At 42.8% G+C, this 19,256-nt stretch overlaps 2 protein-coding genes across 2 annotated transcripts in view; one reads left to right on the top strand and one right to left on the bottom strand.

Annotated features, from left to right (window-relative positions):
- The window catches only part of LOC104165619 (copine-2), a gene marked incomplete at its 5' end in the record, with an annotated part of 17,029 nt that extends 16,034 nt beyond the window's left edge, over positions 1–995 (top strand). The window contains one exon of the mRNA XM_009705293.1: positions 404–995. Coding sequence (XP_009703595.1) covers positions 404–511 — 108 coding nt within the window. The remainder of the gene's footprint in view (positions 1–403) is intronic.
- A 3,092-nt stretch (positions 996–4,087) lies between these two features.
- Positions 4,088–16,838, bottom strand: FAM192A (family with sequence similarity 192, member A). Its single transcript, XM_009705294.1, has 6 exons — positions 16,699–16,838; positions 16,409–16,507; positions 12,170–12,291; positions 8,047–8,180; positions 5,980–6,044; positions 4,088–4,841 (listed from the first exon to the last, which is right to left on the bottom strand). Exons 1-6 carry the CDS (start codon positions 16,826–16,828, stop codon positions 4,624–4,626), a joined length of 768 nt encoding a protein of 255 aa, XP_009703596.1. The 5' UTR covers positions 16,829–16,838; the 3' UTR covers positions 4,088–4,623.
- Between the last annotated feature and the right edge of the window lie 2,418 nt (positions 16,839–19,256).

Below are 19,256 nucleotides of genomic sequence, written 5' to 3' on the forward strand. Positions count from 1 at the left end.
AAAATGAGATGCAGTTCTCTCCATCGGCCAGGAGTCAGCCCTGGGTCGATCGCTGTTGCTGGCACAGGATTGCCAGAGGATGCAGAAAACCAGCCTGTGCTTATCTTCCCTCTTTTTGCAACTAATCAGTGCCTTTCCGTTTCACCTGCTGTTACTCAATACCTGGGTTTTTTCTAACCTCCTGGGGATGTTTTATTCCTCCCTACCAGTGAATTATCTCCTGGAGGGAAGGTGTAGTATAGAATATAATAAACCCAGGTGTATAAAATGCTGGCTGCCAGTGGACTCTAGGGGGTATTCAAAGAAACGCCACAGTCTGGAGCTGGGGACAGCCCAGCCACGTTTGCTCTATCAGTCCCTACGGCCGTTCTTACGCCGGTCTTTGTTCCTTTTTCGCCTCCAGGCTCCCAAGGAGACCCTGGCCAAAGCTGTGCTGGCAGAGCTGCCCCAGCAAGTCGTGCAGTACTTCAAGCACCAAAACCTGCCGCCCATCAACTCCGAGCCCGCGTAGAGCTGTGCCAGGCTATGCCCTCTGCATGTTGCCGAAGCCCATCGGTCCTACCGAAAGCGCATGTTCCACATGCTTTTAAGAGAAGAATACTCTCCCTGAAACACTTTGTACTTCTTAATTTAATTGCTAAGTTCTTAAAACTCATCCCAGAGAAGCGTCTGGATTCATTTTGTACAGCCCTGGCCCAAGGTAACGCTAAGCAGCCAGGCCATGCCCTGGTCCTGCTCTGTTGAGTCACTTTTCAGTATTGAATGTACTTTGTATAATTTCAGTGGAACAGGATACAATTTTTACAATCAAAACTTGCTTTTTCCAAGCAATGAAACGCTTAATATATTATTATCATTCAACAAACCGGTCATTGTATAGTTCATGTATCTGTGTTGTACCTGTACATCTGTCACGCTCTATGTTCATTTTTATACTGTGTACATGTCATATTTGTTATACTCAGGTTAATAAAGAAACTTGGACATTTAAAACAGTCTCCTAGACGGGAAGGTCTGGGAGCACCTTACGTGGTCAGCAGTGCTGGGTGTTTGAGAGTCACCCCGACACGGGCTCTCCTGGTCTCCCAGCCGCTCACCCTGCGCTCACAGGGCTCGCTGTGCCCCCAGATCAGCCCCAGGCCATCAACAGTAGCATGCCAGAGGGTGATTTACTGAAGGTGGAGGGGAATATGGGTGTCCCGGGGAGAGCAGCATCCCCTCACTCGCCCCCGTCAGCTCTCAGTGCCTGCCTGAGCCAAGGGCAGGGGGCTGGGGTGTGTGTAGGCATGCACGTGCTTGGGAAAACACCAGTGAACCCACAACAAACTGGCAAAGGGAGTTTCGTGGTTCACTGCTGCTTCATCTCTAGCAATTTTTCCATGTCTGAGTAACAAAAGCTCCCTGCTGCCTGGGAGAAGATGGGCTGGGTAATGAAATCCTGCTCTCCAGCAGCTCCTTTGAGCTCCTCATCAGCAATGTGCTATCTATCTCCAGCGCTAATTGCTGCTTTCTTCTGTTGTTAACTAGATTAAGGTCTTTTGAAGCTGGCAGGTAGAGAGTTGAATATACTGCAGGGATCACCAGCCTTACTCCAAACTCAAGCAGACTTGACCTCCCTTCTCCCTATTAGCAAAAGCACTTGTGGTGGGAGGCTGGTGACTATGTAAAGCCTGGCACCCATTTGCACACACGTGTGTTACTGGTTCTGCTCACTGCCACCAACCACCGCTGGCAAATGCGTGGTTGTCACTGGTGCCACCGGGTCACCAGCACGCAGGCTGCCCCATGCAGTCCCACAGCTCGGCGAAAGCATGGAGCCAAAGCTGACGATGAGGCTATGAGTCAGCTCTGAGCATGGCGCTGGGTGAGACCCCATCCCTTGGGAGCGGTGGGACTGCTCCATGAAATATTTGCCTTGCAAAGCCCCCCAGAAGGGAAAAAACCCCCAACCAACGCTACCCTTTTCCAAATGGAGAAGCAGACTTTGAAGGGTGGCTTGTTTAAAAATAATGCTGTATACAGCTCAGCTTCCAGATCGAAGTCTGTGGCTCTGGAAATTTTTCTTTTCTTTCCATAAAAGAACCTCCCATGCAGCTGCACTAGATAGTAAGCTCTTCTGCTACTAGAGTGTTTGTGGGGGTTTGTCATTTTTTTTAACACCTCGCTGAAGCTTTAACAACTAGCACAGACAACAAGCAGTTTATGAAGCTGTCCCTGGGTAGGGGATGAAGCACACACGATGCAGTCATGGCAAAGAGAAAACAGTCTTAAAAAAAACCCAACACACAAAAACCAAAATCTAAATCCACCACTGCATGACAGAGTCGCCGGAGCCAGCCGTTCTTCTCCAGCATGTTGGCCCTGGGGCAAGGTTACTGCTGCAGCTGCCATTTCCAGAAGGTCTGATTTATCCTCCATCCCTTGCACTCTTCATGTCCCAGCACGTCTCTTAGTGCACTTAAGTATTTTAACATCAGATGGCTTCTGATTCCAGGAAGGTAAATGGAACCAACAGACGGAGTGATGAGCTGGGACAGCCCTGCAGCTTGTTAACATGGGCCAGGCCATGAGAACAGCAGAGGCGACTCAGACTCAAACGTTTGTGTGAGCTACAGGCGTTCCCCAAGTGTCCTATTCCTGCTCTTCTGGGAACAAGAGGAAAGCAGGGGGCTCTCACACCTGCTTTTACTGAATTATGTCTCCTCCTGGCCTTGCATGGTCCAACATAACCACCATCACCCCCTCCTGATCTCACCTGCAGCCCCTGAGACCACCATCATCATGTCTGCCACAACTGGCTGGCAAGTCCCACTATAAATTTCTGTCCAAATTGGCCATTTTGACTGCAGTTGTGCAAAATATCACTCAGGAAAATGGCCCCAGCGTCCTCACAGCTGGGCCAGGCTGTTCCAACTGTATAGAGAGATTACTGATGTAGCTTAATGCCAGGGCAGGACACCTACATCTCTCACACCAACTGCTCAAGGCTCTTGCGAATGCAGCTTTCATGAAAAACTGGCAATTTTAGGGCAGTGCTTCCCTTTCACTCCATAGCTAAGTATGATGAAAATGACCAAAAGCAAAGCATTAGGGAGGCAGCAAGAGATCTAGCTATTTTCCACCTGAAAGCACCATAGCTAGAGAAGAGGCAGGAGCAACTCTGGAACAAACACAAGAGGGGCCGGGCATCCCAGAAGAACAGGGGAGGAATTACAATGTGTTTGTAAGGATCCAATTGCGGAACAGGGTTGTGCAAACAGAAAGGGTACTTGGCTAAGGACAGCTTCACCGTGAGCATAACTCTCCCGTTTCCTTTGGGAAAGTTCATCACTCAAGCTACGGCATGAATCCTACTAAAGGCGTTCAGTTTCCACTGCTTTTATCCCAGCTGCTCTTACAAGTCGTTTAGCGTCACATTCAGATAACTGCCCTTTGATATGCATGTATCAGCTGTTTTCTCGGAAGCACATGCACGTTGGAGTGTCGTATGTAGAGCAGGAGTGCTGTGAGGGAGACTGCCACAGACATTTCCACTTCTGAGCAGTCGAGCTGAGCTGTTCCAACCCACCAACCTCCCATTAGCACTGCTCGCACACAGAGGTGAAAAGGATGGGCCCGCGGCTTTCACAGCCTACTTCTCGCTCATGCCTGCCTCCCTTGTCCACACTGGTCCATGCCACCCGTAAACATGCCCATGTAAGGTTCTTAAAATCCAATACAACATCAAAAACCACCAACTGCAAAGGATGGTGGAGTTCTTCAGTTTCTGCACAAAGAGGTTTGGCTGAACTAGGGAATCCCACCCGCTCTGGATTTATGCTCTTCAGGACACTGCTGCAGAAAAGCTGACTGACTTGCCAAGCGCCAGTGCAGGAGCAATGGCCTTTGAGCAGAACAGCAACTGCAGCTCCTCTAAACTCACTCAGAACAACAGTTTTCCGTCACCATCTCTGCATTTGGATGAGGCTGGCTTGCACTTCTCCTGGATGGCGGTTTGAGGAGGGGGCTGGTTGGGTAGAGCAGAAACTGCTTAATGGAATGGGAACAATTATGAATGGCACGAGCAGAGATTAAAAAAAAAAATGCATTCAGAATGTCTTTAATCATGTAACACTAAAATTTCTTTACAGTGTCATGGCAATCTACACTTCACCATCTGCTCGATTTTTGTTCTGCCCCCATTTCTCAAATACAGAATAAAAATGACATTTTAAAACAGAACACATGGCTGCTTCTACAAGACTTCACTGCTTCAAGTGAGTATTTTCTGCCTGTTAGTCTTGTATAAACTTCTTGTATCACCTCAACTCTTTCTTTCCATAACAATTTTAAAAGATAAAGCTCTCTCCTCCCTACCCTCAGACTTTCATTACATTACTAGGTGTGCCTTCTGGTTCAGGATGGCAGCCTTTCTTCCAGGCTCAGTATGCACCTCAGAAATGGAAAATTGGAAGGGGAAAAAAGGAAAAAAAAAAAGATACAATGAGTTATTTTAGGAGTATCTGAGTGTATTAAAGTTGAGAGGCTAGCTAGAAATATTATATTTGGGGCAGAAGGATGCATCAAGCATCCATCAGGGCTTTGGAAGATACTCTGTACTACATTACACACAGAGGGATTTTGTTATGGACCATCAAAGAAACTGTTGCTACGAAAGACAGAAGAGACGATCTTTCCAGTGGGATTAATAGTGCCTTCGCTATCCGAGCTGGACTCCGAATCACTGCTTCCCGAATAAGCGCCCAGGCCAGGCAGGATCCCAATGCACACGGCTGCTGAGGGACAGTGGACTGTGGAGCCTCCCACTGAGCTGCTCCCCAAGGGAACACAGGATGGTTTTTCTGAAACAGAGGTACCTCAGTCAAAAACAGGAGTGCAGAAAGGGCTTTTAATCAGTTCAGGGACTGCCACATGTCATTCAACTGCTGTTGCCACATAAGCGGTGGATGGCTGCAGGATTTAACGAAAGCATAAGGCAGTTTCATGCTGCAATAAAGCTATTCTGACAGGAAGAACTTGCTACCACGGGATTTATTTTTTTTTTTTTTCTCATCACTAGTTTAAGCCCAGCTCTATGCTGGCATTACGGATTTTTATTCTAAAGTTGTCAGTTTGATGCTTGTCAAGTACCAAACCCACTAAATAAGAATAAATAGCTCTGCTTTGAGTAACTGAATTTTTTTTGCGATATAACAGCATAGTTGGGGAAAGTTTTATTCCATTGTTCTGCTAGTCAACGTTTCCCATCTTCCACGGCTAATTAATTATTTCCAGTGTTCTGAAAGTTTACTGAACAGGAGATTCAGGAAGCGCCTTGGGTTGTCATTACACAATTTCAGCTCACCCTATTTGTGTCAGAGCATCTTGACAGCAAGTCAACTGCAGCCCTGACAGCTAAGATTGAAATGCAACTTAATTTTTGTTCTAGTTCCCCGTAATTTTCTGAAACAAATTGGTTTCAGGATGGACAAGATCACTTCATAGCATGAAACCCTAATAGTGGATGTATACACCAAATGCTGCTGTGAAGGGGAAGGGAATGATCTGTTCTCCGTATCTCCTGTTGACAGAACAAGCATTAGGCTTCAAATGCAGCTAAGGTGACTCCTATTAGTTATCAGGTAAAACTCTTTAAGGGTAAAATCAGTTAAGCATTAGAATAAACTGCCTAAGGAGGGTGCACAACCTCTATCTGTGGAGATTTAAGAGCAGCTTAGACAAACATCTGTCAGGAATGGTTTAGGCAGAAGATAGACTAATGACCTGTAGAGGTTCCCTCCAGCCCTATTTTCTATGAAGGCTGTCAGCACCTATGGTTACCACTTCCACTGCTTTAAGAGAGAACATGCCAACCGCAGTCTGTGGTGTCTTGCGTAATGGAGGAGCAGAAAAGCAAATCCTCTATCAGATTTAACACCAAGTCAGTTGCTGTTCAGGTGACAGACAGACAGCTTCCCACATGCAGAAATCAGGACATACCTTGATTCTTTTCGTCATGATCAGTATCGAGTTTCATCCTCTTCACACTGTTACCACCATCTGAACTGTGGGAAAAAATAAGAAAGTGTCTTGCTCCTCATAAGCAACTGCTTAAAAAACAATTAATGAAGTCACATCTTTGCCTCAAATGCTACAGCAAATGCCAGGGGGATCCCCTGATGACCATCACCACTTCTAACTGCTGTTAAATGGGGCTCCTCAGGGAACATGCAGGATTCCAGAAAGAGTCAACACCTACACTGCAAGTATCACCTGTTAACCTGGGAAACACAAACACGCCTCTGGGAGTCCAAGTCAGACTTCTTGCACAGCAACCCAGAGCTGCCTATTCAGCTGGAAGTCATCAGGAATGACTACCTGAGCTTCAGCCACCCCACATGACCACAGGCTTGCACAGGTGGATGATGACCACACTTGCTGGTGCAACACCTGTGTCTTTTCCCTTCCAGGGTTTCCTTCCTCTCCTTCAAGGACACAGAGCGTCTGTTCTCAAACATCCAGAAATCTTGCACCCAATAAGGAGCCCAGTAGGTTTTGCAGCAATTCACACACAGCTGCAGTGACTAACCTAAAAAAAGAAAGGGGTCCTTTTTGGGTCCAAAGTGGTGTTGGGGAAAGGAGTGTTACTTGGACTTCTGACTCTTCAGAGCTTCTGTAGCTCTTCCTTGTCCCTGCTCAGTTTCTTTTTCCCCCTCTTGTGTGTTCCCAATCCTAAGCCATCCGCATAAACAAATGCTTCCCGGCTTCAGCTGTGATGAACTAAAGTGATGAAGTATGAGCATTATTATGCATTAACTCTTTTCTGTCCCTGCCAGAACATGCAGTACAGATGAAAGATTATTCTGTGCGGGAAGGTTTTAATAGTAATATATCCTTTACAGGAAACTACAAAGCTCAGAGAGCAGATGTTGAGCTCACACTACACTTGGTTTTGGCCAGTTTGCAATAAAAGATAAGACGGCAAAAATAGAAGACTACAAAGCAAGCCTGTGATAGCACTGACATGTCAGTTAAGATGCTCTCTTCAAATAGATGCCATCTGCAGACTTTAGATGTGCCATTAAGCACATGCCAGTTCCTTCTCTACATCCTACTGGGTTAAGTACTAGTAGTTACAAGAAAAAAAAAAACAAACAACAGTGTTGGCTGCTTGTTAGCAGTTCAGGGTTTGTCTTCTCTGCCTTCCAAAAATGCAAACAACTGCCCCACCCCACACAATTAGGTGGTAGAAGTGCTTACTTCAGTTTTCAGACATGGAATTACTGCTGCACTGGGAGCTAAACATCACCCTACAAGATAAGCTTCTAGAATAATCTCTCATTCTCTGGGACAGATTCAAAAGCACTGACAGAATTTTGAGATGTCAGTCATTATCTTAAGTATTAGATGACTTATCTGTGGGAAATAAATCTGGTCCCACATGCCTAGTTTCTTCATAACCTGTAGCACACCAGCAGCTGCATTTGCAGTCCAAGATCAAAACAGCAAACAGATCACAAACCCAGCTGCCATATCCCTGAGACGGAAAGGGTGTTGACGTATCAGTGCAAATCAGCGAGGAACAAGGGAAGTTTGCCTGATGCCCTCAGGATCAAATTGGTACACAAAGCTCTTACCTTGTAACCTATGTCTCCCCTATGCTGCCCCCAGCAGCAATTAAAACAATCCATTTCAGACACAGATAAAATCAGCTGATAAATTGTGCAAACCTGAATGAAATTGCGTGAGTGAGGTGATACTTATATCCACAAATAGAGACGTAAAATGGATTCCCTCTAGATCCCCAAGCAGGATTGCCCAAGCCTGGCAGTCTAGAATGAAGTCTACCCACTTGCTTTACACACACTCATGTATTTGAATTGCTTCATGTTTTTCCCACAGTTTGTGAGAGCCTATAGAAACAAGGCTGGTCTTTTCCTATACCTCCTCCCTTTTTTCTTTAGGGCTAAGGTTCATACCTCACTCTCTGGAGGCAGTTTTGGCCTGCCTCCCTTTACACTGCTAACTGGGTTCCGTTCCTCATGAATTTAGAGGTGTGAAACTAACCTTCTGTGTTTCACAGCTCCTGCCAACAGCTTTGCCTGAGAGAATTTGTTCTTGTTTTCCACTGACTTCATAGGCAATTTCTTCTCAGTTTCCTTCTTCGGGTCCATACTGACTCCCACTTTGGTGAGAGTGCTGTGAATTAAGGGTTAAGGATCAGCCAAGAAGGAATGGAGAGAACAGACACTTCCTCTCCGATATATTTAGCCAGCTCTGCTGACAGCAGCGACCAAAGTTCATTCACATACTCTATCAAAATAAACTTATTTGTAACGACATTTAGCTGGCACCTTCAGCCAAGACAGAAGAGACTTCACCCTCTGGGTTTGGAGCTCTCTTGGGTATCAATACCAGCTCTCCCTGTAAAAACCTCGAAGCAGCGGACTAGGAGCTGCTTTTCTGAAGCCAGAAAGGTGCAACACACGGCACATCCAGCACCCATAAACATACCCATCGTCCTGCCTTTTCCTAAAGGTCTTACAAAAGCAAAAAGGTCAGACTGGACCAAAAAAAAAAAAAAAAAAAAAAAAAAGAAAAGAAAAAAAAGGCAATGCAGTACTTCCTCCTTCTACGGGGATCAACACATTTATCATTAAAATTTGCTGCTTCAACCAAGCCCTTATCCTTACCAAAAAACCTAAGTAGCAATATGTAGGCTCACTTCTACTCCTCAAACCCTCCTTTTGCTGAGCCCAGCAGACTTCAGCCTACTAAAGCAAAACAGTTCAATTTTCTGTTTTGGTATTTATCACTCTAACTTTTCAGCTCATCTTTTTGTACGGGCCTCAAGGCTATTACTGGCAGTTTGAACACCAACCCCAAGGGGAAGCAGAAAGATCTGATCAAGGCTGCATGTGGTCCAAGATTCACCCAAAAAGACTGCGACTGCACAGAAAAACTAAGTAACTTAAAACAGTGTTAGCAAGGTGGGATGCAGCTGAAATCTATAATGAGGTAGAGATGCTTAAGCAGGTTCTCAGACGGGATAAGAAGGAGCTTGGTCTGTTATCAAGGCACACTCACTAAACAGGTCTCCTTCTGTGGCAGGATCTAGTCCCCTCCCTAATAACAGTTAATGTCCAGCTGCATCTGATGAAGTGAGGTCCATCAAAGATCCTGTTTGTTAATGACATGCCAGTGGAGCCACAAAAGCTTCTGCAAAACTTTTAAACTGCACATAGCAAAGGCAAATCAACCTAATTTAAAAGGGTATTTCTTTATAACCCTAAATCTAGCTTTCCACCAGTTTCTTCTCTGACTATAATTCCACTGATCAGGTGACATAACCACAAGCTGGAGTTTCACAGGCGCCCCAGTTATTGTGGACAAATATTGGATAGTGATTTTCACATTGATGGACCACAGATTCAAAATCATACGTTCCCCCCCACCCCAAACCTCTGCAAATCAGAAACTCTTACACCTTCCTTTGAAGTGACACACTCAGAGTCTTCAATTGCTTTACAAGTAGGAGTGTTCAGATGCCATTCCTTATTTGATTTTCCTAAGGATACAGCAGTAACCCAGACTGCTCCCCACCTCAACTGAAAGTCTTCTCAGTCAAAACCAGACTGTTCAATTTTATTTATTTTTTAAGATGGCACAGGAGTGCCATCCCGTGGCTACCAGAAGCAACCTGAAAGCTCGTTGTGTCAAACACGGTTTGACGTTGCAACACTCGATTCTACATACTGCAGTGTTCAACTTCCACATTTAGGTTCATTACCTTGTTGTATTCTAATACTGCACTACAAAAGCTTGGCTAAGGAACCCAAAGATTTTTCTTTTAAAAGATACCAAATTACAGGCTTTTCGCTTCCATCCAGGATGCCATTCTCCTAACACGCCTCAACTACCAGAGACACAGTACATTTTTAACCAAGATTTTATATGCACTGCTGCGATTAGCAACTGCAACACTATACCTAGCCAAGAAGTGTCCCCTCTCAGGAAGATGACATTTGAAATAAACCCTCAGTCTTACACTTCTTGGAACCAGCTTAAAAAATAACTGTAAATCTTTAAACATTGTCAGACCAGCGGGGTCTGGATAGGGTAAGGAACAAAAAAACCCTAGTTGTTCATGTAGAAGGAAGTACAATTCCTATGCATCCATGCATATGAATTTCTTATGCTCAAGAGCGCATTAAATATTCCAAGGCATGTTCATCCTTAAGACACATGATTTCATGTTTAACCTAAAAAATGAAGAAAAAAAGAAAGAAAAAAAAGCTCTGTACTTGAATATTGACGTAGGTTTTACCGTGGAATTAATGCCTCTGCGTAGTTTAAATTAGATGTTATACCAGGACAAAGACCAAATAATCAAACCCACTGGGCTGGCATTCCTCTTATTAGTTTGAGGAGCACTTGAACGGTACCTATAGATCCAGCATGTTTACCTAGTACCCACTGTTTTTTGACACTATAGTGATAAACCATTAGTAACAACCTGCAGATGCAAAAACACTTTGCATTTTAAAAGAATACCTCCAAAAATTTCAGACACAGATGAGATATTTTGCAAGTTGCTCTGAGGTTGCTTGAAATATTGTGGTTAAATAAAAAAACCAAAACCAAAACCCCACAAACAGAATGGGCAAAACTTCTCAGTTTCTCATGAGACGAGGTGACTATAAAACATTCTCCCTCCCTCCACCCCATCAGCAATAAGTCCTACAGTTTAATTTACAGCAAGACTTCAGATACAGAGCCAGACAATATTACTAAGACTGCAAAGACTGAGGTTAGATGGCCTGCACATCTTGAACAGGCCCTGCTCAGTAAATTCAGGGATCACTGTGTTGTGTGGCTAATTCAAGACAACATAAGATCCCCTATGGGCAGGCATGGCTCACCCCAGATGTACATGACCTAACTAGAGCTGTCAGCTGCTTCCACAGCACAATCTTACACTGCACATCCCTACATCAGCCAGACCCGCAAGCAACCATCACCGAACCTAAATATATCCCATGAACATCCCATTATTAGATCCAAAAAAATCAAGAAAATATTCCAAATCCATCAACCAACTACAGCCTATTTCTGAAGTAAAAAAAAGCATCAGCATTGCTTTTTCATAAATGCATTACTGAGATAATGTAGATGCTCTTCACAGAACACATCTCTAAATTGTAAATCATTAACTAATACGAGGTAATGCAGATCTTTGTAGCATTGGCACTATTCTGCTTTATTTGATGACTGGTTTTGGTCACCTCCTTGTGTCCACAAACTCCTTCATTTATCTTAAAGCGTCCTTGAGAACTTGTGCTTTGTTCACTGATGGCTTAAAAGCAATGGTTTTCATTAGGAGGCAAAGAAACCATCAGATTCTGCGCAGATTCAGTAAACCTCAAAAACCCCTATATTTAGCTTAGCACAGAAATCCTCAAACCATTCCAACATCCCTTGAGTGGCACTGATTAGAGAGAAAAAACATCCTATATTATTTTCTAGCACTTCTTTATGAAAATTTGGCATTTAACAGCAAAGCCAAACTGTCCTGCTCTTAGTACTGCCTAAAAGTCTGTATTACCCAAAGGAGCTGAGTCTCCATGGGCACTGACTTCCCAGAGAAAGTCAGCGCATCTGCACAGATGTTTTCAATATCTCATCCTCCAGTTATCAGCAAAAGAGAAAGTAGCTATCACATCAAGAAGAGCAAGAGAGAGCAATTCAAACATTATTTCAAACAGGTATGTTAAAAAAAGCCAATATGCAGTTAAAATAACAAACAAGAACATTTAGTTTTCAATAAGACGACAAAAGCAAAAGATTATAAGTAACATGCTGTTTTTCCTTTACGTTCTCTTTCTCTTTTTAGCTATGGTATTTCATGCCCTCAGTAACAGGAAAAAAAAACCCAACACCAAAACCCCAAACAATGGGGACTGGATGAAGAAAGAAAAGTATCAAAGACATCTGGGGGTTGAGGCTGGGAGTGTCAAACATTACAGTGGGAGATCCAAGCTACAATGAAAACATTAAACTTTAAAAGTCTATCATTGTACATGTTCTGTAAAGCAGTTTTATAGAAAGAATGTCAATGACAGAATAAAACTACAGCCCAGTCTCTTATCCTCCTCTATATAACCGCCAGCCATTTTAATGCAAAGGATATTCTGTATTCGTTTAGTTCTTTCATCTCTTCTTCTCTTCGTTGCTTTTCTAGTAGCTCTTGCTGCCGAGAAACCTCATCAAGGAAATGCGTCTCGTCTTCATCTAAGCCTCTTACCATATTTTCTGAATAAAGGAAAAGAATGCATATTGATAAGCTAAAACCACTTAGGGAGCAGTCATTTATTTTGGGTTACTTCACCACTCTCTTAGAACATTTTCCGATGATTTTAAACTGGCCTATAAATGTAGGTAAGCATCCACATCTCACATATAACATTTCTAATACTGCCAAGGTAGAACAACTTGCACAAAGTCACTGGGAACGCAGGGAAGAGAGTCCTGGGTGACTGAGTGAATTGGGTACTCCCGCAGTCACACTGTTGTGCCCAGAAAAGGGTACAAAGCAAACTCCATAAGCTCTCTGCTGGATTCTGCAATTAAGGAGTAAAAATACTTCCCGGTTAATGATACTGGATGCTAACAAGACGAAACGCTTACACTCAAGCACACAAACTCCAACAAACTAACACAGTTTGAACACAACACTATTACTACAGAGAAAAGCAAGACGCAATTCATAGGTAGCCACGAAATACTATTGGACTTGCTGGTAAAATTAAGGAAAATCGACCAAGATTTCACACAAGCAGCCTTTCTGCAGTTCTGAAATGCCATTTGGAACAGGTTACACAAAACAAGGAATAACCACATTAAGCAATGATCTATTTCTTGTTTTGGTTTCAGACACCGCATTTAAGCCTGTCTCCTCAGCATCTGTTCTTAAACTAACCAATAACTGGAAAAAAAAACACAAGACTTATCCCAGTAAATCTTGCCTGAAAATACGAAGTACATTTTCTTAAAGCAAACAATTAATCTCAGTTAAGTTACGAACATCTGTTTAAAAAAAAAAAAAAATAGAAGCAAGACAATTCCTAACTTCCAAATAAAAATAAATTCTTTCTAAACATGCTACCCTACTTTAAGGAAAGTACATACTATGGTGCAGTAGGAAGGTCTTCTATTTTCTGCTCTGTAAATGCTCAACATCTCTCAATCAAGTGATTTGGTTAGAAAGGTAATAAAAAATGTTTTTTAGAAAGACCAAGTCTTGCTGTTTGTAGTCATCCTCAGAAATCTTAACCCAAACAGCATCTTTAGTCTTCATTAGAGTTTAATTCTGTAAGAGGATTTTTAGGCTTTTACATGAGGTGGCCGTATTTTTTCCAGCTCTAAGAATGCAGAGCTCATTCATAAATCTTTAAACAGTCACTCATAGCATTCACTACTACTGCAGAGGGCCCCTTCAAACAGACAGCAAAAGCAGTGAAACTCTGAACATTTTCTGAAACCAGTGACATGAATTAATTTCATTTTCTGCCTGCCTGACCTACAAACTAAGAGAAGCAGCCATAGAGATCCTTACAGCTGACATTATTGCGATTCCCTACTAAGTAGTCTGCAGTAGGTTTTGTTCTCCAGAATAACAGGTATCTGTTATTCTGCAAAGGTTGCCTTCAAAGCAGCAGTTGGTTTACTTCTCAGTTACCCCCTCTCAGGGATGCTTCTCATTCCAGTACTTGGTTTACAGGTTTCCTGAATCAAAGGGAAGACGTTGCAGATCTAACATACCTGGGCAAGGGAAACAGTTATTAGAAGCCTTTTCCACCCAGGCTGATAGCAGTCAGTTTTCTGGTGGCTACTTCGACAAGAACTGCTCAGTCACATCACTGAAGATGACTTAGATCAAAAGTTTACTGAAGTAAAATGGAAACTCTCCAGCTGGAAAGAATCCCGTAGGTACAGTTGGAGACTTTAATGCATTAATATTGCTACCTGTTGTCATCATTTAAAGCTGGGCTGGCTCTTAAAAGGGGCAGCAGATGCTCTCTGTTAACCACTCCCTCCTCCCAGGAGGGGACGGGATGGAGAAAAGGGAGAGAGACTTACAGGCTGGAAATTAAAACTACTTTATTAAAACAATAATAATGAAAAATAGTATAATGATATTAATACTGATACTACCAATAATGGAAATAAAAGGAAAAGTATACAAAATCGATACTGAGTTTCCTGATGATGGTCGGGGAAATCTCAGACCACAGGGGCTCACAATGATGCCGCAGCAGGGCAGGCACCCGGACGTCCCAGACCAGAACCAGATTCAGGAATGCACAGATCGGGGTTGGAGGCAGGAGAACGAGCAGGGTCCCACAGGGATGCCAGCCGTGAAAGAAGAGAGACCGACCTTCATGATCCCTTAGCTTTATACTGAGGATGACATGGATGGGATGGAATACCTCCTTGGTCAGTTTTTGGTCACCTGTTCTGTCCACACTCTTCTGCAGGTGCCACCCTTTTATGACTTTTTACTCGCTTAACAAAGGGGGGCCAGCAGTGGCCTTGGTTCTCATGGGGATAAGTATAAACATGGGCCATTCTGCATACCAATCCTACTGATACTTCAGAGCAACTATAAACATCGAGCCTTATCGAGTCTGAAAAGCAGACACTGCCTGCAAAACACGTAGCTGCACTTTAAAAAAGTGCAGTTACTTAGAAGAAACTTAACTGAAAGAAAAGATTCCTGAAAAGAGAAATAGTCCTGTTTTAGCCAAACCAGGACACCTGTGCTTTCCACTTTTCACCACCAAAAATACAAGCAAAACTTAAGAGACAGGAAATAAACTTCCACTTATCCTTACTGTGGTTACCATAGTCATTCAGAAAGAAAATTTTAAGTTACATTTTAGAGAATACTAGTATTAATTTTAATTTAAAATGCCATAACAGTCTACTAAAATTACTTTACTTTGAAAAGGAGTATATTCTTGCAGTGCTGCATAACCTAGCAGAAAGAAGAAATGCTAGTCTGTATACTGTTTTTTATCCACATAACAGGTTTAGAGTAACTAACTTTGCACGTTTATGCAAACACAATTCTTCAGCACTAAGGTGTTTCTCCTCCCAAGTCCCATCATCAATTCTGACTGATCAGAATGACAGTGCACCAAAATCATTTTCTACTCCTCCAAAATTCCCACGGATAGAAAAAATACAAACATTTAAGGCAAATTCCAGCGTATTAGGGGACAAATCTTGTCACAAGGGGCCAAATTGGGCTGAACTCTGATGAGGTAAACTAGTGGTCCACAGTTCCCCCAACACTGATCTTTAGTTAGTCAGTTCCTCCCACTTACCTTCCCCCAGAGAAATCTGGCTACAGGAATGCTTCTAAAAGCATCTACTACAAAACAGGAAAGGCAATCATGGTCATCAGTAACGTACTCGATAGCATCTGCAGGGGCAGGGAGCATTATCTAACAGAACTCAAAGACTGTGCCATAGTTAAAGGTAAAACATAGTTTTGTGGTGTCACAAATACAAGAGAAATTCTAGACAGAATCCAGTTAGGCAAACTGGAGCTTAATGAACACAATAGTTTGAGAGTAAGGTTTCCAGCTATAGAACCAAAATCAATCAGAACCCACTTAAAATGGAGTCCCACAGTATCATCCTCACTTCTCTTTAGATAGAGCCAATAGCTCCCTTTTCCCCAAAATGGCTGACTAATAATTTTCTAGTTCTTATTATCATCTTTGCACCCAGCGGCACATATACAGGTGATACAATGCAAAAGAATTTTCTATAAAACCAGAAATTCAAACATCAGTAGAAATTAGGTTTCCATTTCATTAGAGGAGTTAAACATCTACTTTTTGAAGAATCAACTCCTGTATGTTTACTTCTTCCAAAAATCTTGAGTCTCAAATCACTTCTGCATCAACTACTTACAGCTTGGAAATGTAACAGCTGCTGGAACAGGATTTCTTTTTATTGATTCAAATAGAATAGTCTTATGTTAAAGCATGAGTTCAAGAGTCACCAAACCACATTACATTTCCACTTTTCCATGGATTGGTATCAGGGGTTTTTTTGATTTAATGTGCAAAATAAGCCTAGTACTCCACACTTTACAGAAATGCAGCTTCATAACTGCAAGCAACTTCCGAGTTTCGCACATGTGCAGTGCTGTCTTGGTGCCCAGAACAACGTTATCTGCAGCAATATCTACCATCGTTGAAAAATACAAGATTTCAATGATACTTTTTGCTTATCTCTCAGAGAGGCAGACAAAACACACAGATATGTCCCTTAGTCAGACGTTGTATACAGCTGTTGCACACAATACATGCAGTTTGCTAGGTTTTGGTTCAAAAAAGTAATGGCTGGTGCTTACTGAATTTAAACTGCTCCTCAAACTCCTGCTGCTTCTTTTCTCTCTGTTCCTGAAGTCTTTCATACAATGAACGTGGGTCATACACCTCCTCTGGGCATTCTGAAAGGAAGGAACAAATCAGGAAATGAGACCGTATGTTAGAAATACTAAATCACCGACAGTTCTTAGTTCCTTCATGTAAAAACCTTTTGAAATTGTAGAATACAAGTTAATACCTTTTATTTCTGTTTTCCGCGAAAGTGAAATATTCTCGGTTCTCTTTCCTATAATTATTAAAATCTATCCCGTACCTTCTGGATCGTCAGGTTTTCGGACCTTTTCCCATTCCTCTTGCCTTCTCTTTCGTCGCTCCTCTAACTCCGATTCAGACACAAACCTCTTGTTAATCACAAGGTCAGCAGTACCATCTCTCCCATCCATTGTGCAACAGCCTGTCCTATAAACACAACATGAAAGACATCAGGGGCCTGATTTCACTTGGCAGTGCATGAGACATTACTACACATCCTGAAAAACAGACCCACTGGACTTATAACTTCAGTTCTCTAAAAACCACTACATAGTAAGTACTGACTGAGATATCTACTCACTGCCTAACTGCTAAGACTAACAGCACCACCTATTACTCCTTCTTTACTCTTTTTCATAATTATGTCTTCCCTGTTGTCTGCCTCAGGCTGCTTTTCTAAAACTCGTATGTTAATGGAATTTTCCCCACCCCACTTTGTATTTACTCTGCTTAAATAAATATTTTTTAAAAATTAAAATAATTTAAACCCCCAGACCTACACTCACCTCCTTTTATTTCAGTTCTTACACCTCTCTGTTCTGGAGAAAGGATCTGACACTTTGCCCCCACATTACCTAAGTTCTTTTCACCCATCCTGTGAAAACTCAAGGAAGTTTACCTGGTTTTAATGATTTGAATACATATCTTTGTAAGCGATTAAGAGTGAGATTTCAGAAATTAGCAGTTTCAAAAGCATTCTGCACCTCTTTGGGACCTGATGAGATGCATCCACAGGTCCTGAGGGAACTGGCAGAGGAAGTGGCTAAGCCACTATCCATCATATTTGAGAAGTCGTGGCAGTCTGGGGAAGTTTCTGCTGACTGGAAAAGGGGAAACATAACCCCCATTTTTTAAAAGGGAAAAAAAGGAAGACCCAGGGAACTCCAGACCAGTCAGTCTCACCTCTATGCCCAGCAAGATTGTGGAGCAGATCCTCCTGGAAACTACGCTAAGGCTCATGGAAAATAAGGAGGTGATTGGTGACAGCCAACATGGCTTCACTAAAGGCAAATCGTGCCTGGCAAAGTTCGTGGCCTTCTACAACAGGGTTACAGCATTGGGGGATAAGGGAGAGATGCAGTAACCGAAATAATGGAAGGAATCTGTTTATCATCCTTCCTTCGTACCACAAGGAACCGCTCCTGCAGGAAACGGAGTCCTGAAATTCTTACAAAAAATGATACTTTTGTGGGGTATTGTTTGTAGTACAAATGACAAATTGAGGTCTCAGGAGAAATTCAGGTTACAGCACTGGACAAATATTTGTTACAGCAGGACACATTCTTGAGGTGGGAGTTATCAAAAGAAGACAAGACAAAAGGATTCTCTTAAGAGCTGGGGAAAGGAAGGACAGATCAAGGGCTGATGATTTTCTCTTTTTTTTTTTTTTTTACTTTTCTTTCTTCGTTTTGTTGCTTTTTTAATATCCAACAAAAATCCACCCTAAGACAAGTCTACTTTCCAGAAAGCATGGAACACCTGCTCTTTGAGTGTCATTTCTGAAGGTGTTTCAAGCTGCAAACCTATGGAAAAGATGAAAATTGAATCTCCCTCCTGAATACTGGTCCTAATCACAAGGCCAGCTTTCTTACCTAAGTGCTGTATAAACAAGATAACCTGGTTCTCCACTTGTGTCATCTCAACTCGTCTATTTAGAGAGAAAATGGAAGGTTCCAATGCAATCGTGACAGAAAGTCATAAAAATAAACTGAAAGAGAGGGATTCAGCAAGGGCACAGTATCATCTAGGGACTAAAGCCTTCAACAGCAAACCACTTGCCTTCTGGATCAGCCAGTTCACTTAGACAATATATTTTAAGATACGCAAAGTAGATTACGATTTAATTATGACTTGACACACAGCTACAGTATTTTCACTACAAACCTGGAAATTTGTGTCTGATCAAACACATTTCAGCAAATAACAACTTTACTGACAACCACATCCTGGGGCCCAAAGACATGGGTGAAAAAAAGTTTGCTAATCTTGCTGTATTGTTTGCCCTCCTCCATCCGAAACACACACAAGATCTTCCAGACCAGACAAAACACATGCGTTTGGCAATTGTCCCCTGTTCATCTATATTTTGGTTTGGTGATTGTCTTCTAGCAAGTGGTACACTGTCATTGTAAATGACAGAAGTTTACATCACAGCTGTAAACTGCTCCTTTTGATACTACCAGGTGGTTAACATTCCCAGGATGAAAAAAATAAAACTTCATAGCCCTTCCCATCACCTAGGCTGGAACAGATCTAGAGCAGAGCCAATGTCTTGGGTACCCGTGTGCAGTTCCCAATACATTCAGATCTCCATTAAATAACAGGTCCCTCTACCCGTCACTGCAACAAACTCGGGCACCACTCCCCACACCTCCGCAGCACATCAAATCAAGTGCTGTGCACCGAGCCTAGAGCCAGAGGTGCAAAGTCGCTCCCCACCATGGTGTAGTCAGCCTGAAACCCGCCACCGGGATCTGGCACACGCTACTAACGGTTCCCGAGTACGCTCGGTGTCGGTGAGCCTCCCGGGCGCAGGCCGAGGCGTGCTGGGCCGGAGCT

The sequence above is a fragment of the Cariama cristata genome, unplaced genomic scaffold (genome assembly GCF_000690535.1).
Source record: "Cariama cristata isolate BGI_N322 unplaced genomic scaffold, ASM69053v1 scaffold22918, whole genome shotgun sequence".
NCBI lineage: Eukaryota > Metazoa > Chordata > Aves > Cariamiformes > Cariamidae > Cariama > Cariama cristata.